At 40.0% G+C, this 16,470-nt stretch overlaps 1 protein-coding gene across 1 annotated transcript in view; it reads right to left on the reverse strand.

Moving 5' to 3' along the window:
• Nucleotides 1-16,470, reverse strand: part of DACH1 (dachshund family transcription factor 1) — a 487,827-nt gene that overhangs the window by 287,596 nt on the left and 183,761 nt on the right. The window contains 1 exon segment of the mRNA XM_038741718.1: nt 9,970-10,085. Coding sequence (XP_038597646.1) covers nt 9,970-10,085 — 116 coding nt within the window.

Consider the following 16,470-nt stretch of genomic DNA (forward strand, 5'->3'; position numbering starts at 1 on the left):
CAAAGGTGCCAGTGTGGTGTGTCAGGCTCTGGTGGACTTAACTGCCTCAAGGAAATGGCACTGCTTCAAACTCATTGACATATCACCTAATCCTTAGAGAAACTATAGTGGGATGCGGAGTGGGTCGAAGGGCAGGTAGTTCACAGCTTTAGGATGGAGTCTCTTATGAGGTGTTCTAGTATATAGTAGATGGACAGCAGTTGCTAACAACAGTGCAATGTTTCCCTGCTTGAGATAAAACTGTAGTAAAAGGGAATCTTAGATGACCTAATTTGGCATTTTTCACCGCCTAAACTTTATCCTGACCAGATTACTTAAAGAAAGACTTAAGGAGGCAATGTGGAGTCAGGGCCAGATGTCCATATCCATTCAGCTTTTTATTATGGATCAGTCATTTCAAGTATACTTTCTAAAAGAAGACTTCTAAATGACTTTATGAGAGCAAAGATTTAGATAAAGATGTATTGGGCTTTATTCCAACGTTGTTATACATATAGTGAAGATTTAATCAGGAATAACTTGAGAATTAAACTTCTAATTAGCTGTTTAAGAAAGAATCTGAGCTAAAGTTGCCATGGAATCACAGTGTGCAAACTGAAGTTAGGGTTAGTTTTTTACTAAAGGAAAAATATTGCAGTTTAAAACATTAGGAAAAAGTTTGTATTAGCAACATCGCAAATTTTGATGGGGCAAAAGAACTGTTTGCTTTAGAAATATCCAATATTCTTACATTTCTCTTCTTCTGCATTATAAGACTATATGAAAATACATGAGTAGGTTACTCCTTGAGTGACTGAAAATAAGTCTGGCCATTGAGAAGACCGATATGTTTAATTTATTAGTGAAGACAGTCAATCCATTTGTGGCTGTTTCACTTCTGCATTGTATGCATTCTAGCTTGTACCTATCCCCATGGAATCTATCACATTTGTTATAATAAAATTTTCCATTCACAAGGCACAGTTCCAAACTATGAATTTTCTCCCCTGAAGTTGATAGGTCTAATACATTTTGAAAATCACAAGTATACTGATATGAAGAGGGGTGTTAATATACATCAGGTTTGTTTTGGAGACTATTACTGTTCAGTAATGTCTTGCTTAGTATACTAAGGAAGATGATGTCTTTTTGCATTGTACCAAATTCAAGGGAGATTATTTTCTATTTTCCTTTATTAACTAGTCACATCTTTAATGGGATCCACTGGAGTTTAATTTGTAATGGTTTACTATTTATTCCAAAATGTCACAACTGAAGATTATCAGAAATGCATTTTGTAAGTATGCTTTTAGTAGTTGGCCTCTTTTTTCTTGAATTAATGGGTTACAGAAAAAGAACTCAAATGAAAGCATTCCACGTATTTCTTAAAATGTACTTTTTTCCATTGTTCAGTTGTGAACAATTATTGAAATATGTTTATTTTTGTAAGATTAAATGCCAATGTTGGAGCCACTGAGCACGTTCCACTATATGCATATCAATCAATCAGTCAATCAATCAATCATATTTATTGAGCATGTGCTGTGTGCCGAGCACTGTATTAAGCTCTTAGGAGACTACAGTACAATAGAATTGGTAGACATTAAGGAGCTTCAGTCTCAAAGGGGAGACAGACATTGAAATAATAAATTACAGATAGGGGAAGTGTCAGAGTATAAAGGGAATATACATAAATGCTGTGGAGCTGGGATTGGAGTGGGTATCAAAGTGCTAAAGTGACACAGACAAGCAATGGCAATGTAGAAAGGAGGGTGAAAAATGGTGAGGAAATTAAAGTCAGGGAAGACTCCCTGTAGATGATATGATTTTAGGTTTGTAGTAGCGTTTTGAAAAGATGATCATCGTTATGGTATTTAAGTAATTACTATGTGCCAGGCACTGTACTAAGTGCTGAGATGGGTACAAGCAAATCAGGTTGGACAGAGTCCCTTTCCCATGTGGAGCTCATAGTCTCAATCCCCATTTTACAGATGAAGTAACTGAGGCCCTGAGAAATGGAGTGACTTGCCCAAGGTCACAGAGCAGCAAGTGGTGGAGCCAAGATTGAAACCACGACCTTCTGATGCCCAGGCTCATGCTCTACGCACTACGCCCGAGATAGGAGATGAGAGGGGTGATAGGGAACACAGTGTCACAAAGTGATGACAGGAAAACCTGGGTATGGACAATGGGGAAGATGATGATGATGATGATATTTGTTAAGCTCTTACTATGTGCCAAGCACTGTTCCAAGTCCTGGGGTAGATACAAGGTTATCAGGTTGTCCCACATGGGGCTCATAGTCTTAATTCTCCATTTTACAGATGAGGTAACTGAGGCACCAAGAAGTTAAGTGACTTGCCCAAAATCGCACAGCTGACAAGTGACAGAGTTGGGATTAGAACCCATGATCTCTGACTCCCAAGCTTGTGCTTTTTCCACTAACTATGCTGCTTCTCGGGGGCATGGGGGGGGGTCACATAATAATATATTGTCTATTAAGGTGGGGAGTTCCAGAACAGAAAGAGCAAGGGCTCATCAACAAAAGAAATAGACATACAATAAGTAGGTTGGCAACACAGAAGCAAAATGTGTGGTCTGCTGTTGTACTGGAAGATGTGTGACATTAGGTAGGAGGGGAAGAGCTGATTGAGGGCCCTAAATCCAATGGAAAAGAGTTTCTGTTTGATGCAGATATGTATGGGCAACCATTGGAGGCTTTTGAGCAATGAGGAGATAATGTGCAAAACAATTATGTAGAAAATTAATTTTGGCCACACAGTGAGCTTTGGACTGGATGGGAGAAAGACTGAATAGGCTGAAGTTCAGTGAAGATGCTGATACAATAGTCAAGGCTGGATATGATAAGTGTGGACCTGAATTGTAGCAGTTTGAATGGGAAGGAAGGGGAAAATTCTAGAGATGTTATGATGGCAGAACTGACAAGATCTGATAACAAACCGAATATGTGGACTGAATGAGAGAGATGAGATGAGGATAATGCCTTGGCTTGTGAGACAGGGGTATGGCAGTGTTGTCTACAAGGATGGGGTTGTTATGGGAAGGAAAGAGTTGGGGTGGAAGAATGAAGGTTTCTGTTTTGAATGTGGTAAGCTTGAGGTGTCGGCAGGACAGAATGTGTTTCATACTTTCCAAAATGGTTTATATTCATCCTCCAGGCCAAAAAAAGAAAAAATGAAAAATGAAAAAAAATCACACTCATTTTACCCTTTTTTCATATATGCAATACTCTGGGTACTGAGGACATTTGGGAATTCTGAAGAACCATAATTTGATGGCTTTAAATCAGTTTATCATAAATACAGCTTTTTAATTAAAGTGATAATTGTGAGAATTAACACAAAGTCTCCTTTAACACAGACTTCTAGTTGCTATGACACCCACAAACAACAATAGGCCCTGAGAATTGTCATTGTCAGCCTCCTCTTCTGAGAAGCTACCAGTGAAATGCACCCTCTGGCAGAAAAAAATGAAAAAATAATAATAAGCATCTGGGAGATTACAATATAGCCGACTTCGTAGACACATTTCCAGCCCACAGCAAGCTTACAGTCTAGAGGGTGATACAGTCATTAATATAAATATATTATGGATAGGTACATAGGTTCTGTAGGACTGAGGAAGAGTGCAAATCCAAGCACAAGGGTGACACAGAGGGGAGTGGGAGAAGAGGAACTTTAATGCTGAAAAATCCCACAACAACTCAAGGAATGGTTTCACACCATAATAATAATAATGATGGCATTTGTTAAGCACTTACTGTGTGCCAAGCACTGTTCTAAGCACTGAATAGAAATCTATCTGAATCTGAATAGAAACCATAGAAATCTATCTATATATTATTTGTGTGGAATGGAGAATTGTTTTATAAAAAACAAAAAACATTCTTCTTGGAAAAACAGTGTTTTTTTCATGAAGAAATGCTATTTTGTTGAGTCATAAAATCTATTTCTTGTAGTAAATAGACATATTTTGCTATGGACCATATTTCAAGAATTTTCATAAACACATAAAAAATATAGTTTTTTTCAAAGTATAGTGAGATGTATTTAAGTCAACTCTTAATACAATATTTTACCTATCCTCAAGCTAAAATACCAACCTAGATATTCCAATTAGAATGTTGGCATTGTTGTTAGGTACAGCTTTAGGAATCAAGAGATTCTGATTCTAATTTTGCTAAGGTCGCCCAAGGTCACATAAGCACTATGTAATCAATCCATCAATCACATTTATTGAGTGCTTACTGTGATAACAGAACACTGTACTAAGCACTTGGGAGATTACAATACAACAGAGTTTGTAGACACATTCCTGGCCCACAAGAAGCTTACAGTCCAGAGGGTGATACAGTTATTAATATAAATGAATTGTGGATAAGTACATAGGTTCTGTGGGGCTGAGGGAGGGTGAAAATCCAAGTACAAGGGTGACACAGAGGGGAATGGGAGAAGCGAAAATGAGGGTTAGTCAGGGTAGGCTTCTTGGAGGAAATTTGCTTTTAGTAAGGTGGGAAGAGTGTTTGTAGGATATGAGGGAAGACATTCCAGGCAGAAGTAGGATGTAGGCAAGAGATCACGGTATCGGATACAAGATGATCAGGTTGTCCCATCGGGGGCACACAGTCTTAATCCCCAATTTAAAGATGAGGTGACTGAGGCACAGAGAAGTGACTTGCCCAAAGTCACACAGCTGACAAGTGGCAGAGCCGGGATTTGAACCCATGACTTCTGACTCCCAAACCCATGCTCTTTCCACTGACCCACACTGTCAGTATAGTCAGTTGCTCAGTGCACAGTTTCCCAAGTCTTAAAGTCTTGGGGCAGAGGTTTATCTGTTGTTCCTTATGGGAGACTCCATAATCATCATCACCATCATCATCATCATCAACCAAATGGAACTGAATAAAAGTAAGAATATTTTCTAGCTCTTTCAGGAATGCTAGCATAGCTGAATTTATACATCCTGGTAAAAAACATGACTATCAGCCTTTTCCTCTATGACTTTTTGACAGCACTTCTTTTTGGTGTTTTCAAAATTTTAATTTTTATATCTCATTTAAATCATTCTGTTTTTTATGACTTGTTACCAAACTTTTAATAATCCTGACAAGTTAAGTTTTTCATTTATTTACTAGGTCACCATAATGCACTTTAGAGTTCCAGATCAATCGATATCCCCTTACAGGCTAGGGAGAGAGTCAGTGAAGAGTCGCTTTGGAAAGGATTGACAAGGATCTGAAGAGACAGCAGCTACCATCTCTATGCAGATGATGCAAATCTACATCTTCTCCACTTGGTCTCTGTCCTTCTCTCCAAGCTTGCATCTCTTCCTGCCTTCAAGACATCTCTACTTTGATGTCCTCCTGTCACCTCAAAGTTAACATGTCCATAACAGAGCTCATCTCCAGTGGCTACCAATCAATCTGCGAATCAGGCAGAAACTCCTCACCCTGGGCTTCAAGGCTGTCCATCACCTCGCCCCCTCCTACCTCACCTCCCTTCTCTCCTTCTACAGCCCACCCCGCACCCTCCACTCCTCTGCTGCTAATCTCCTCACCATACCTGGTTCTCGCCTGTTCCGACGTCGACCCCCAGCCCACGTCATCCCCCGGGCCTGGAATGCCCTCCCTCTGCCCATCCGCCAAGCTAGCTCTCTTCCTCCCTTCAAGGCCCTACTGAGAGCTCACCTCCTCCAGGAGGCCTTCCCAGACTGAGCCCCTTCCTTCCTCTCCCCCTCGTCCCCCTCTCCATCCCCCCATCTTACCTCCTTCCCTTCCCCACAGCACCTGTATATATGTATATATGTTTGTACGTGTTTATTACTCTATTTATTTATTTATTTATTTTACTTGTACATATCTATTCTATTTATTTTATTTTGTTAGTATGTTTGGTTTTGTTCTCTGTCTCCCCCTTTTAGACTGTGAGCCCACCGTTGGGTAGGGACTGTCTCTATATGTTGCCAACTTGTACTTCCCAAGCGCTTAGTACAGTGCTTTGCACACAGTAAGCGCTCAATAAATATGATTGATTGATTGATCTTCCCCCAAAAAACCTTGTCCTCTTCCTAACTTTCCCATCACTGTAGACAGCACCACCATGCTTCTCATCTTTCAAGCCCATAACCTTGGCGTTGTCCTTAACTCTTCTCTTTCATTTAACCCATGTATTAAATCCGTCACCAAGTCCTGTCGGTCCCACCTTCACAACATCGCTAAAATCCGCCCCTTCCTTTTCATCCAAACAGCTACCGCGTTAATACAATAACTCATCCTATCCCACCTGGATCACTGCATCAATGTCCTTGCTGACCTCCCAATCTCCTGTCTCTCCCCACTCCAGTCCATACTTCACTCTGCTGCCTGGATCATCTTTCCACAAAAACGTTCAGGACATGTCACTTTCCTCCTCAAAAATCTCCAGTGGTTGCCTATCCACCTCCATCTCAAACAAAAATTCCTCACCATTGGCTTTAAAGCGATCACCTTGCACCCTCCTATCTCAACTCACTTCTTTCCTTCTACAACCCAGTCCACTTACTTCACTTCTGTAGAGCTTGATCTCACCTATCTCGCCGCTGACCCCTAGCCCACATCCTTCCTCTGACCTGGAACACCCTCCCTCCTCAAATCCGACAGACAATTACTCTCTTTCACCTTCAAAGCCTTACTGAAGGCATAATTTGTCCAAAAGGCCTTCCTAGACTAAGCCCCACTTTTCCTCATCTCCCACACCCTTCTGTGTCACCTTGACTTGCTCCCTTTGCCCTCCACCAACCCAGACCCACAGCACTTATCTGTAATTTTATTTATTTTTATTGATGTCTGTCTCCCCCCTTCTAGACTGTGAGCTCTTTGTGGGTAGGGAAAGTCACTGTTCATTGTTGTACTGTACTTCCTAAATGCTTATTACAGTGCTCTGCACACAGTAAGCACCTAATAAATACTACTGAATGAATGAATGAGTTCTTCTGCTAAGTTGTGGTGTACTGTCCTAAGTGCTTGGGATAGTGCTTAGCACACAGTAAGTGCTCAATAAATACAATTGATTGATTGAAGTACGTGTATGCTGTTGCTTTCTCTTACTGCACCCCCTAATGTTTTTTATAACTGCCAATGTAATAATAATAATAATGAATTAAAGACAAAGAAAAAGGACAGTGGGACTTGTCTAGTGCTTGTGTGTTAAGCACTGAAGAGGGCTGGAATAGACAGAAGATAATGAGGTCAAATCACTGCCACATTGTGGCTCTCTATTCAACACCGCTCCACACTACCCAGCCCCAGTTATACCCTTTTGTTCTAATAACAGTGAAGTTCCAATAGTTACCACCTAGTTCTTGGTATAATGCAAATGAATTGGTGATATGGTATTCATTCATTCATTCAACCATATTTATTGAACGCTTACTATGTGCAGAGCACTGTACTAAGCACTTGGAAAGTACAATTCAGCAACAGACAATCCCTACCCAACAACGGGCTCACAGTCTAGAAAGGGGAGACAGGCAACAAAACAAAACAAGTAGACGGGTAGTAGACAAGTAGTATTGGAACAGCACCTAGAGCAATCTTAGTACTATACATAGAAAGTGAAAGCACTCAGCCTAAATGAGTCCTGACACATGTTTTTCTCTCAAAATCTTTCTTGATTTTCACCCAAGGTTATGAAAACTGGATGATATCAACTTCTTTCATTCCATACTCTAACTCTAACTGCAACAGTTAGCAAGAGAAACTTGTACTTTAGTTAGAAATACTTGAAATCTCAGATTACCTTTTCTGAAAATAGTCAGACTGTTTCCCCTTCTCCAGTGTCATCCGGAAAATCCTGCTGTGTGGAGACCCCGGCAAGGTTGTGACCGTTGAGACTGTTTAACCGACCAGACTTCCAGTTGGGGGAAGTTCTGACCATTGCTCCTTTTGTCTTGATGTATTCAAGTTCTTATCTTTTTTAATATACCCGTTTTATTAAGTTATTTTGTTGATTTTATAATTTCAATTTTTCTTTGCCTCTTACTAGACCCACTTTCCCCATTTTTAGATTGTGCGTCGCCCCTATGCACCACTAAGTATCTGAATTAATATACTTAGTGCAATGAGTGGCCTGTTTACAGAAGACCCTCAGTTCATTTGAGGGGATGAAGGTCAATTGTGAGTCTAGATTTAAAATCAATCTTGAAAGGTTGTTCTGGTCTAAATCTTATGTCCCATAAATCCCTGGGGCAGAAGGGGGCCATTTACGACAAGGGACCCTCAAGAAGTTGGTTGGACCACTGGATGGAGCATGGAGACTTTGGTTGCTGCCAGTTCTGTAGGAGATGTTGGGCAACACCAGTGGCTCAGTGTAAAGAGCACGGGCTTTGGAGTCAGAGGTCATGGGTTCAAATCCCGGCTCTGCCAATTGTCTGCCGTGTGACTTTGGACAAGTCACTTAACTTCTCTGTGCCTCAGTTACCTCATCTATAAAATGGGGATTAAGACTGTGAGCCCCCCCCCCGTGGGACAACCTGATCACCTTGTAACCTCCCCAGCGCTAAGAACAGTGTTTTGCCCATAGTAAGTACTTAATAAATGCCATCATTATTATTATTATGTGTGAGGACCTCCCCAGTCCAGTCAAAAAGTTAATGACTAAGGAGTGGGTAGCAGGGGTGAGTCCAGCTGCAGCTTTGACTCCACTGTAAGATTGTCAACACACAGAAGCCAGCAGCCTAATCAGGCTTGGGTGATTGTGACAGCTCCTCTTCCAATCAATCAATCAATCAATCGTATTTATTGAGCGCTTACTGTGTGCAGAGCACTGTACTAATCAATCAAGCCATCTGTGATATTTAGTAAGAGCTTATGGTCTGTGCAGAAAACTGCACTAAGCGTTCGGAAAATAAAGTACAACTGAATTGGCAGAAATAATTGGTAGAAATAATCCCTTCCCACAAGAAGTTTACAGTCTGGATCTTCCAGATTCTGAATTTCATTTCCCCAATCCACACAAAAACCTTCCATCACTTGCAAAGCCACTGCTTTCTGGAATGAACTTCACATCACAACGAATCCATCAGTCATGTTTGTTAAGCACTTTACTGTGTGTGCAGTGCATAAGGGAGTTGGAAGGTACATTCCCTGACTGTAAGAAGATGTGCTCTGCACACAGTAAGTGCTCAATAAATACGATTGAATAAATGAAGAAGAGCTTCACTGCATCACCCCTAATTCCACACTTAAGTCTGCCAAGATTCTGCTTAAGAGAAATGGCTGTATAAATTGTAGGGAAGTCTGTAGGGGAGCCCTTCATCAAATCTGCTTGGAAACCTGCAGTGCCTTTGAATTACCTCTAACCCAGAGCGATGGTTCTCCATGATTTTAGCAGATGCTAAATTTGGTGGTTAGAGATTTATCATGGCTCACCAAATTAAATAGGTCAGTTCCATGGTTATTGCAATAAGGGACAGGTACCATAAACCTTTCTTCCAGAACTAATTCACTGAAGGTCAGAAGGGCTTAGCTCTAGACTGAAAGCTTGTTGTGCATTTTGGTCTCCCAAGCACCTAATACAGTGCTGTGCACACAGTAAGTGCTCAATAAATACCACTGATTGATGATTCATTGATTAAGAGCTTGTGCCCATCACACTTAGAACAGTGCTTTGCACATAGTAAGCACTTAACAAATGCCATCATTATTATTATTATTATAAGTGACTCCAAAAGCTCTGCACTCAAGGATATGGCCACCGAAAATCAGTTCCAAGTTTAGGGATGATAGTGCCTTTGGGGTTTTAGTGAATCAAAGCATTAAATATATATATATATATATATATATATTACTGCTATTTGTTGTCATGTAATAAGGTGGAAAATGGTGGGGGGGCATCTCACGTGCTTCACGTACACATATATATGTGAAAATAAAAATGTGTGATGCTGATTTGATTTTTATATTATTAAGTAAATGAGTATAAGGCCTACCTGTTGGTGGGATGATTCCAGGAGACATTAGGCCAGGGACAGAATGTGGCATAATATGGGAGTTCTCTGGAGAGGTGACACTTTGAGTCCTCTTAGGAGGCCTTCCAGGTCTGGAACTGAAAGAAACAAACACAAAATTTTTACAATTAAGCTGTTGTATTACACATCATTTCAAAGTTGTTTCAAGTGGTAACATGGACTGTAAATAAATTTGTTTCAAGGACGGTTGCTTTTGCAGTTAGATGTAATAGACTTCCATCACTAATTAGATTACATGCTGAATTCATTTTCTCATTGAAGATCAGCCACTCTTGATGCATAATTCATAGCCTGCACCTCTTTACCTGCTTCTTCATATTAATATCTATACACAGTTTGAATTGCCTCGTTTGCATATGCTAAAGTTCTGCATGCAGCCTTCAGCACGAAAATTATGCACTAACTTGTAATAATTATTACAGTCAGCCTGCTATTGATTTATGAGACTTTTAAAAACCAAATATGTGTAGTACTTGTAATGAATGATATTTTAAGGTTCTTCAGGAAATTAAAAGGCAATGGCTGCCTAAGGAAATGTTCTGCTTGTTTGATTTAATACTACAGTTAGCTGGGAGGTGGAATGAAAGAGTGATTCAGACCTATAGCACATTTTTCGATGATATGTTTTATTACTTCGCACTGCTAGCCTGATATCTAGATGATAAATGACAATACATATCTAATGTGTGAAAAGGTCTTGCAATTTCTTTTTTTTGTCATTTAAAAGATAAGTCAAGTTATCATTTAACCCTTATTCTATTTAAGTGAAAATCACACTGGGTCGTCCTACTTTTAATATACTATATTAAATTGGAAAGGGCTACGATTATTTGTAGGACATCATTGAGAAACTGTCATTGTACCATCTTATAGCTGTCCTGAGGATAACTAAAATGCTTCTGGTTTCAGCATTACTTGCCCTTTACATGCTCACAAACACAACACCACATTAGAGAAATTCTGGAAGGCACATAGTGATGAAAAATGGTCTAAGGATCTCTCTAGTTTTTCAGTTTCTTCACACCAGGAAAGCAGCAAGAATATGAATGCCCTTTGAGGTAACTAGTTATAAGAGTGTCGTTGATACCTCATTGTACCATGACATATCAATTTTCTATTTTTCTCACTTTTACCTTTTCTCCATAGGTGCCATCTTTTTACTATGGCACTCTCAGAGTCATAAAAGGCAGACATGATGACACAAGAATTGAGGATCATGGAGACAGAAAACAGTAGTTAAGCCAAGCTTATATGTAGGCTGACCATCATTATTTCGGTGGAATCCTGGAGTCTTAGGATATGATCCCATGGGTATGGCCCTTCCCTCCCTTCTCAGCAACAGAAGAATGTAATGCCAATGGAGAGTGACGTGTACAGTCCCAGGAAGTCAAGACTGTATATTTCAGAATACTGTGTTTTCCAGTATTAAAGCTTTAAACCCATTTAAAATGGCATTTTTTGTTAAGTGCTTACTATTTTCATTCATTCATTTATTCAATCATATTTACTTAGCACTTACTGTGTGCACAGCAATCAATCAATCAATCAATCATATTTATTGAGCGCTTACTGTGTGCAGAGCACTGTGCTAAGCACTTGGAAAGTACAATTTGGCAACAGAGACAGTCTCTACCCAACAGTGGGCTCACAGTCTAGAAGGGGGGAGACAGACAACAAAACAAGTAGACAGGCATCAATAGCATCAAAATAGTTAAATAGAATTATAGATATATGCTTAGTACAGTGCTCAAGCGCTTAGTACAGTGCTCTGCACATAGTAAGCACTCAATAAATATGATTGATGATGATATATGCACATCATTAATAATTAGAATAATACATCTATTATTCTGTATTATTAGAATAATAAATCTCTCAGCCTAACCCAACTGGACTACTGCATCAGCCTCCTCTCTGATCTCCCATCGTCCTGTCTTTCCCCACTTCAGTCTATACTTTACTCTGCTGCCTGGATTATTGTTGTGCAGAAACGCTCTGGGCATGTTACTCCCCTCCTCAAAAATCTCCATTGACTGCCTGTCAACTTACGAATCAAGCAAAAACTCCTCACTCTCGGCAGCAAGGTTCTCCATCACCTCGCCCCCTCCTACCTCACCTCCCTTCTCTCCTTCTACTGCCCAGCGCGCACCCTCTGCTCCTCTGCCACTAAGCTCCTCACTGTACCTTGTTCTCACCTGTCCCGCTGTAGACCCCTGGCCCACGTCCTTCCCCTGGCCTGGATTGCCCTCCCTTCACACATCCACCAAGCTAGCTACCTTCAAAGCCCTACTGAGAGTTCACATCCTCCAGGAGGCCTTCCCAGACTGAGCTCCCTTTTCCCTCTCCTCCTCCCCATGCCTCCGCCTTACCTCCTTCCCCTCCCCACAACACTTTTATATATTTGTACAGATTTATTACTCTACTTATTTTACTTGTATATATTTACTACTCTATTCTGTTAATGATGTGCATATAGCTTTAATTCTATTTGTTCTAGCGATTTTGACATCAGTCTACATGTTTTGTTTTGTTGTTTGTCTCCCCCTTCTATACTGTAAGCACATTGTTGGGTAGGGACCATCTCTATATGTTGCCAACTTGTACTTAACAAGTGCTTAGTACAGTGTTCTGCACACAGTAAGCGCTCAATAAATAAGATTGAATGAATGAATAATAAATATGTACAAATATACAAAAGTGTTGTGGGGCAGAGAGGGGGTTAGAGCAGAGGGAGGGAGTAAGGGTGATGGAGAGGGAAGGAGGAACAGAGAAAAAGGGGGGCTCAGTTTGTGAAGGCCTCCTGGAGGAGGTGAGGTCTAAGGTAGGGCTTTGAAGGGAGGAAGAGAGCTAGTTTGGCAGAAGTGTATAGGGAGGGCATTCCAGGCCAGGGGTAGGATGTGGGCCAGGGGTTGATGGCAGGACAGGTGAGAATGAAGCCTAGTGAGAAGGTTAGTGGTGGCAGAGGAGCAGAGTGTGTGGGCTGGGCTGGAGGACAGAAGGGGGGTGAGGTAGGTGGGGGCGAAGTGATGGAGAGCTTTGAAGCTGACAGTGAGGAGCTCTTGCTTCATGAGAAGGTTGATAGGCAACCACTGGTAAAAGGGGGTTGACTTGCCTAGAGCGTTTCTGTACTATGTCCCAGGAACCATATAAAGTCCTGGGGTAGATACAAGCTAATCAAGTTAGAAACAGTCCATTGATATGGGGCTCACAGTCTTAATCCCCATTTTACTGAGGAGGGCACTGAGGCACATAGAAGTTAAGTGACTTGCCCAAGGTCATACAGCAGATAAGTGGCAGAGTTAGGATTAGAACCCAGATCCAAGGCCGTGCTCTCTTCACTTGGCCACGATATCACCAGTGCAGAGTTGGAGAACAGCGAAAAGGAGGAAGATCAGCATAATATTAATAGACTACAACAGTTGGGAAGGTAAAACACCACCTTAAGCTACTGATTTCATCTGTTCTATTTGTCCATTTGTTTATGCTCTGGAAGGCTCAAACAACAATGATGAGTTCATCGTCCTTTCTGCCCCTTTCACTGTCCCATGATGGCAGGGTAAGAAGCCATTATGTACAGTAATGGGAGGTAGATATCTACATCTAGGCATTTGTTTCCTATTAGATGGTCTCCAGTGCTTTATCCCTATCTCTTCCTGCCCTCCTCGAGCTTTCTTGGACTGGATTTTTTTGTGTTTTAATCATGAGAGGCGTGTAATGTGATTAATAACATTCAGAGGTTGATACAAAATAGGCTTATCAGTTTAGCCAAGACAGTAGAGATTTTGGAAAATCTGTTTATTTCTCTATAGTTCTACCTATCTGTCTACAAAAATTAATGAAAGATGCAGTGAGACCAGATGATAGAGTCAGTCAGTTATAGGAACATCTTCGTCAGGTAATATTTTTTGAGGACAATATGGAATGTGTTGTAAGCGAGACATAGAAGTATGGAAGAATCCATAATAGAGATTTCCATAGGCTTCTATATCTCCCACATTGAAAAATAATAATAATGATAACAATAATGATATTTGTTAAGCACTTACTATGCGCCAGGCATAGTACTAAGTGCTGGGGTGGATACAAGCAAATTGAGTTGGATATAGTCCCTGACCCACAAGTCTCAATTGAAGAAATGTAAAATTCTACGCCTATATAATCAACCACAGTCCAAAGTGAGACTACAAACCATTGACTGTACTTTTGAATTGAGAAGTGAGGCATCTTTAAATAATCAGCAATATATCATTGATTTCCTATTTCTTCTTTTTAATGTGCATATATTTGTTTCTACTCCAATGAGGTCATAATAAAAGAATGAGATTTTAAAATTCAAATATTTGTGGGAGTGAAAGTTGAATACAGTAATCTTTCTGAACCTATTGTTTTTTTCCATTTTTTCCTGTTTCCTAAATGTAAATCAATAAACAGTGTTTATTAAGTGCTTACTATGTGCGGGGCAACCATACTAATACAATACAACAGAGCTGGTAGACTATCCATAAGGGAGAGAAAGGCATTGATAGAAATTAATAAATTATGGATGCATACATAAGTCATGTGGGCCTGAGGGTGGCGTGAAAAACATAAATAAAGGTGAACCCAATTATTTTCATTTTGAAGAAAAAGTTGTGTGAATTAAAGGAAGCATAAATGATGTATACTGATGATTTGTATACAATTCCAATATTTTCTCCGCACAATAAATTAATCAATCAATGGTACTTATTGACCACTTACTGTGGGCTAAGTGCTTGTACTGTACAATACAATAGAGTTGGTAGACATTATCCCTATTCACAAGGAGGTTACAATACAGAGGAGAGATGCCTCAGTGCTAAGCTTACCTATTTTTATAAATAGGGGAGAACTGAACTCACTGCTTTTTAAAAAAATGACAAAGCTTTGAAATATTTTACACTAAATTTTTCAAATTCTAAAAGTTATTTTATTCTTCGTTTCATCCAAAATCCTTAGTGAAAGTATTGAAGCCAGTAATTTTTGGTTTGCTGTTTGGCTTTTTTTATCGTAAAAAACATTAGCAGAAAACACTGATCTTAAACTGTTTGACAAATGACTCTATATGTTGTTTTAACGTACTGATCCTGCACATCTCTCTTATATTGTCTGTATCTTGTCCTTGTTTATATGTATAATTTATGCATATAGTCCTGTAACCCTGATATTGATCCTTTGAAAAGATATTGCTTTGGGAATCAGGAGACCTGAGTTAAACTTCATGTACTTTTTACTGCAGCTAAGCCATCAAGCAGTTAAGGTTTCTGAGTAAAGTATACTCTAGAGAGTACTATAAAGTCCAACAAGAATCCTGAAAAATAGCTTGTTATAGACAAAACCATAGCAGCGAGGCTCAGTGTAAAGAGCACGGGCTTTGGAGTCAGAGGTCATGGGTTCAAATCCTAGCTCTGCAAACTGTCAGCTGTGTGACTTTGGGCAAGTCCCTTAACTTCTCCATGCCTCAGTTACCTCATCTGTAAAATGGGGATGAAAACTTTGAGCCCCCCTTGGGACAACCTGATCAACTTGTAACCTCCCCCGCTCTTAGAACAGTGCTCTGAACATAGTAAGCGCTTAACAAATACCATTATTATTATTATCAATAGTACTTACCAACCTATGTGCGGAGCACTGTCTTAAGCTCTGCGGTAGAATATAGGTGGGAATTAGACACAGTCCTTGACCTTCATGGGGCTTCCAATCTAAGAGCAGCTACCAAAACAATTACCTTCCACATCATGGTGCCATCACTCAGCAACAGCACTCTACTGTGTTCACTTCTGTGAATCACTGGCTGTAATTTGGTGCTGAGCACAAAAATACCTTCTTCAAATTTGTGCTTCTCAATATAGATCTGTGGGGCTGATTGCTCATTGCCCTCTGTGTCCCTGACCATCAGTGCTGAAAGTGCAAGTGCTGCTTTGCAAAAATCACTAACGTTATCATCACCTCCTTGGTACAGGTTCTGGGTTCAAGACCACTCTTGAATGATGTATCCTCTCTTGCAGACATGCTTCTGTGTATTGTTTATACATATTTATTACTCTATTTATTTATTTATTTTACTTGTACATATCTATTTATTTTATTCTGTTAGTATGTTTGGTTTTGTTCTCTGTCTCCCCCTTCTAGACTGTGAGCCCACTGTTGGGTAGGGACCGTCTCTATATGTTGCCAACTTGTACTTCCCAAGCGCTTAGTACAGTGCTCTGCACACAGTAAGTGCTCAATAAATACAATTGATTGATTGATTGATTGATTGATTGATTATTGCTTGTGTGTGGTCTTGTCTGTGAATGCATTCCCTGCAGGTTGTGCGGTAGATCCATGTAAGTGGATGTGTAGGAATGTTCTTTTTGAATGTATGATGGAATGTGAATATATGTGTGTATGTATGTGTATATGTGTGTCTGTATGTGTCAATATATTGGATGTTATTTAAAC

This window comes from Tachyglossus aculeatus, chromosome 2, assembly GCF_015852505.1.
Source record: "Tachyglossus aculeatus isolate mTacAcu1 chromosome 2, mTacAcu1.pri, whole genome shotgun sequence".
NCBI lineage: Eukaryota > Metazoa > Chordata > Mammalia > Monotremata > Tachyglossidae > Tachyglossus > Tachyglossus aculeatus.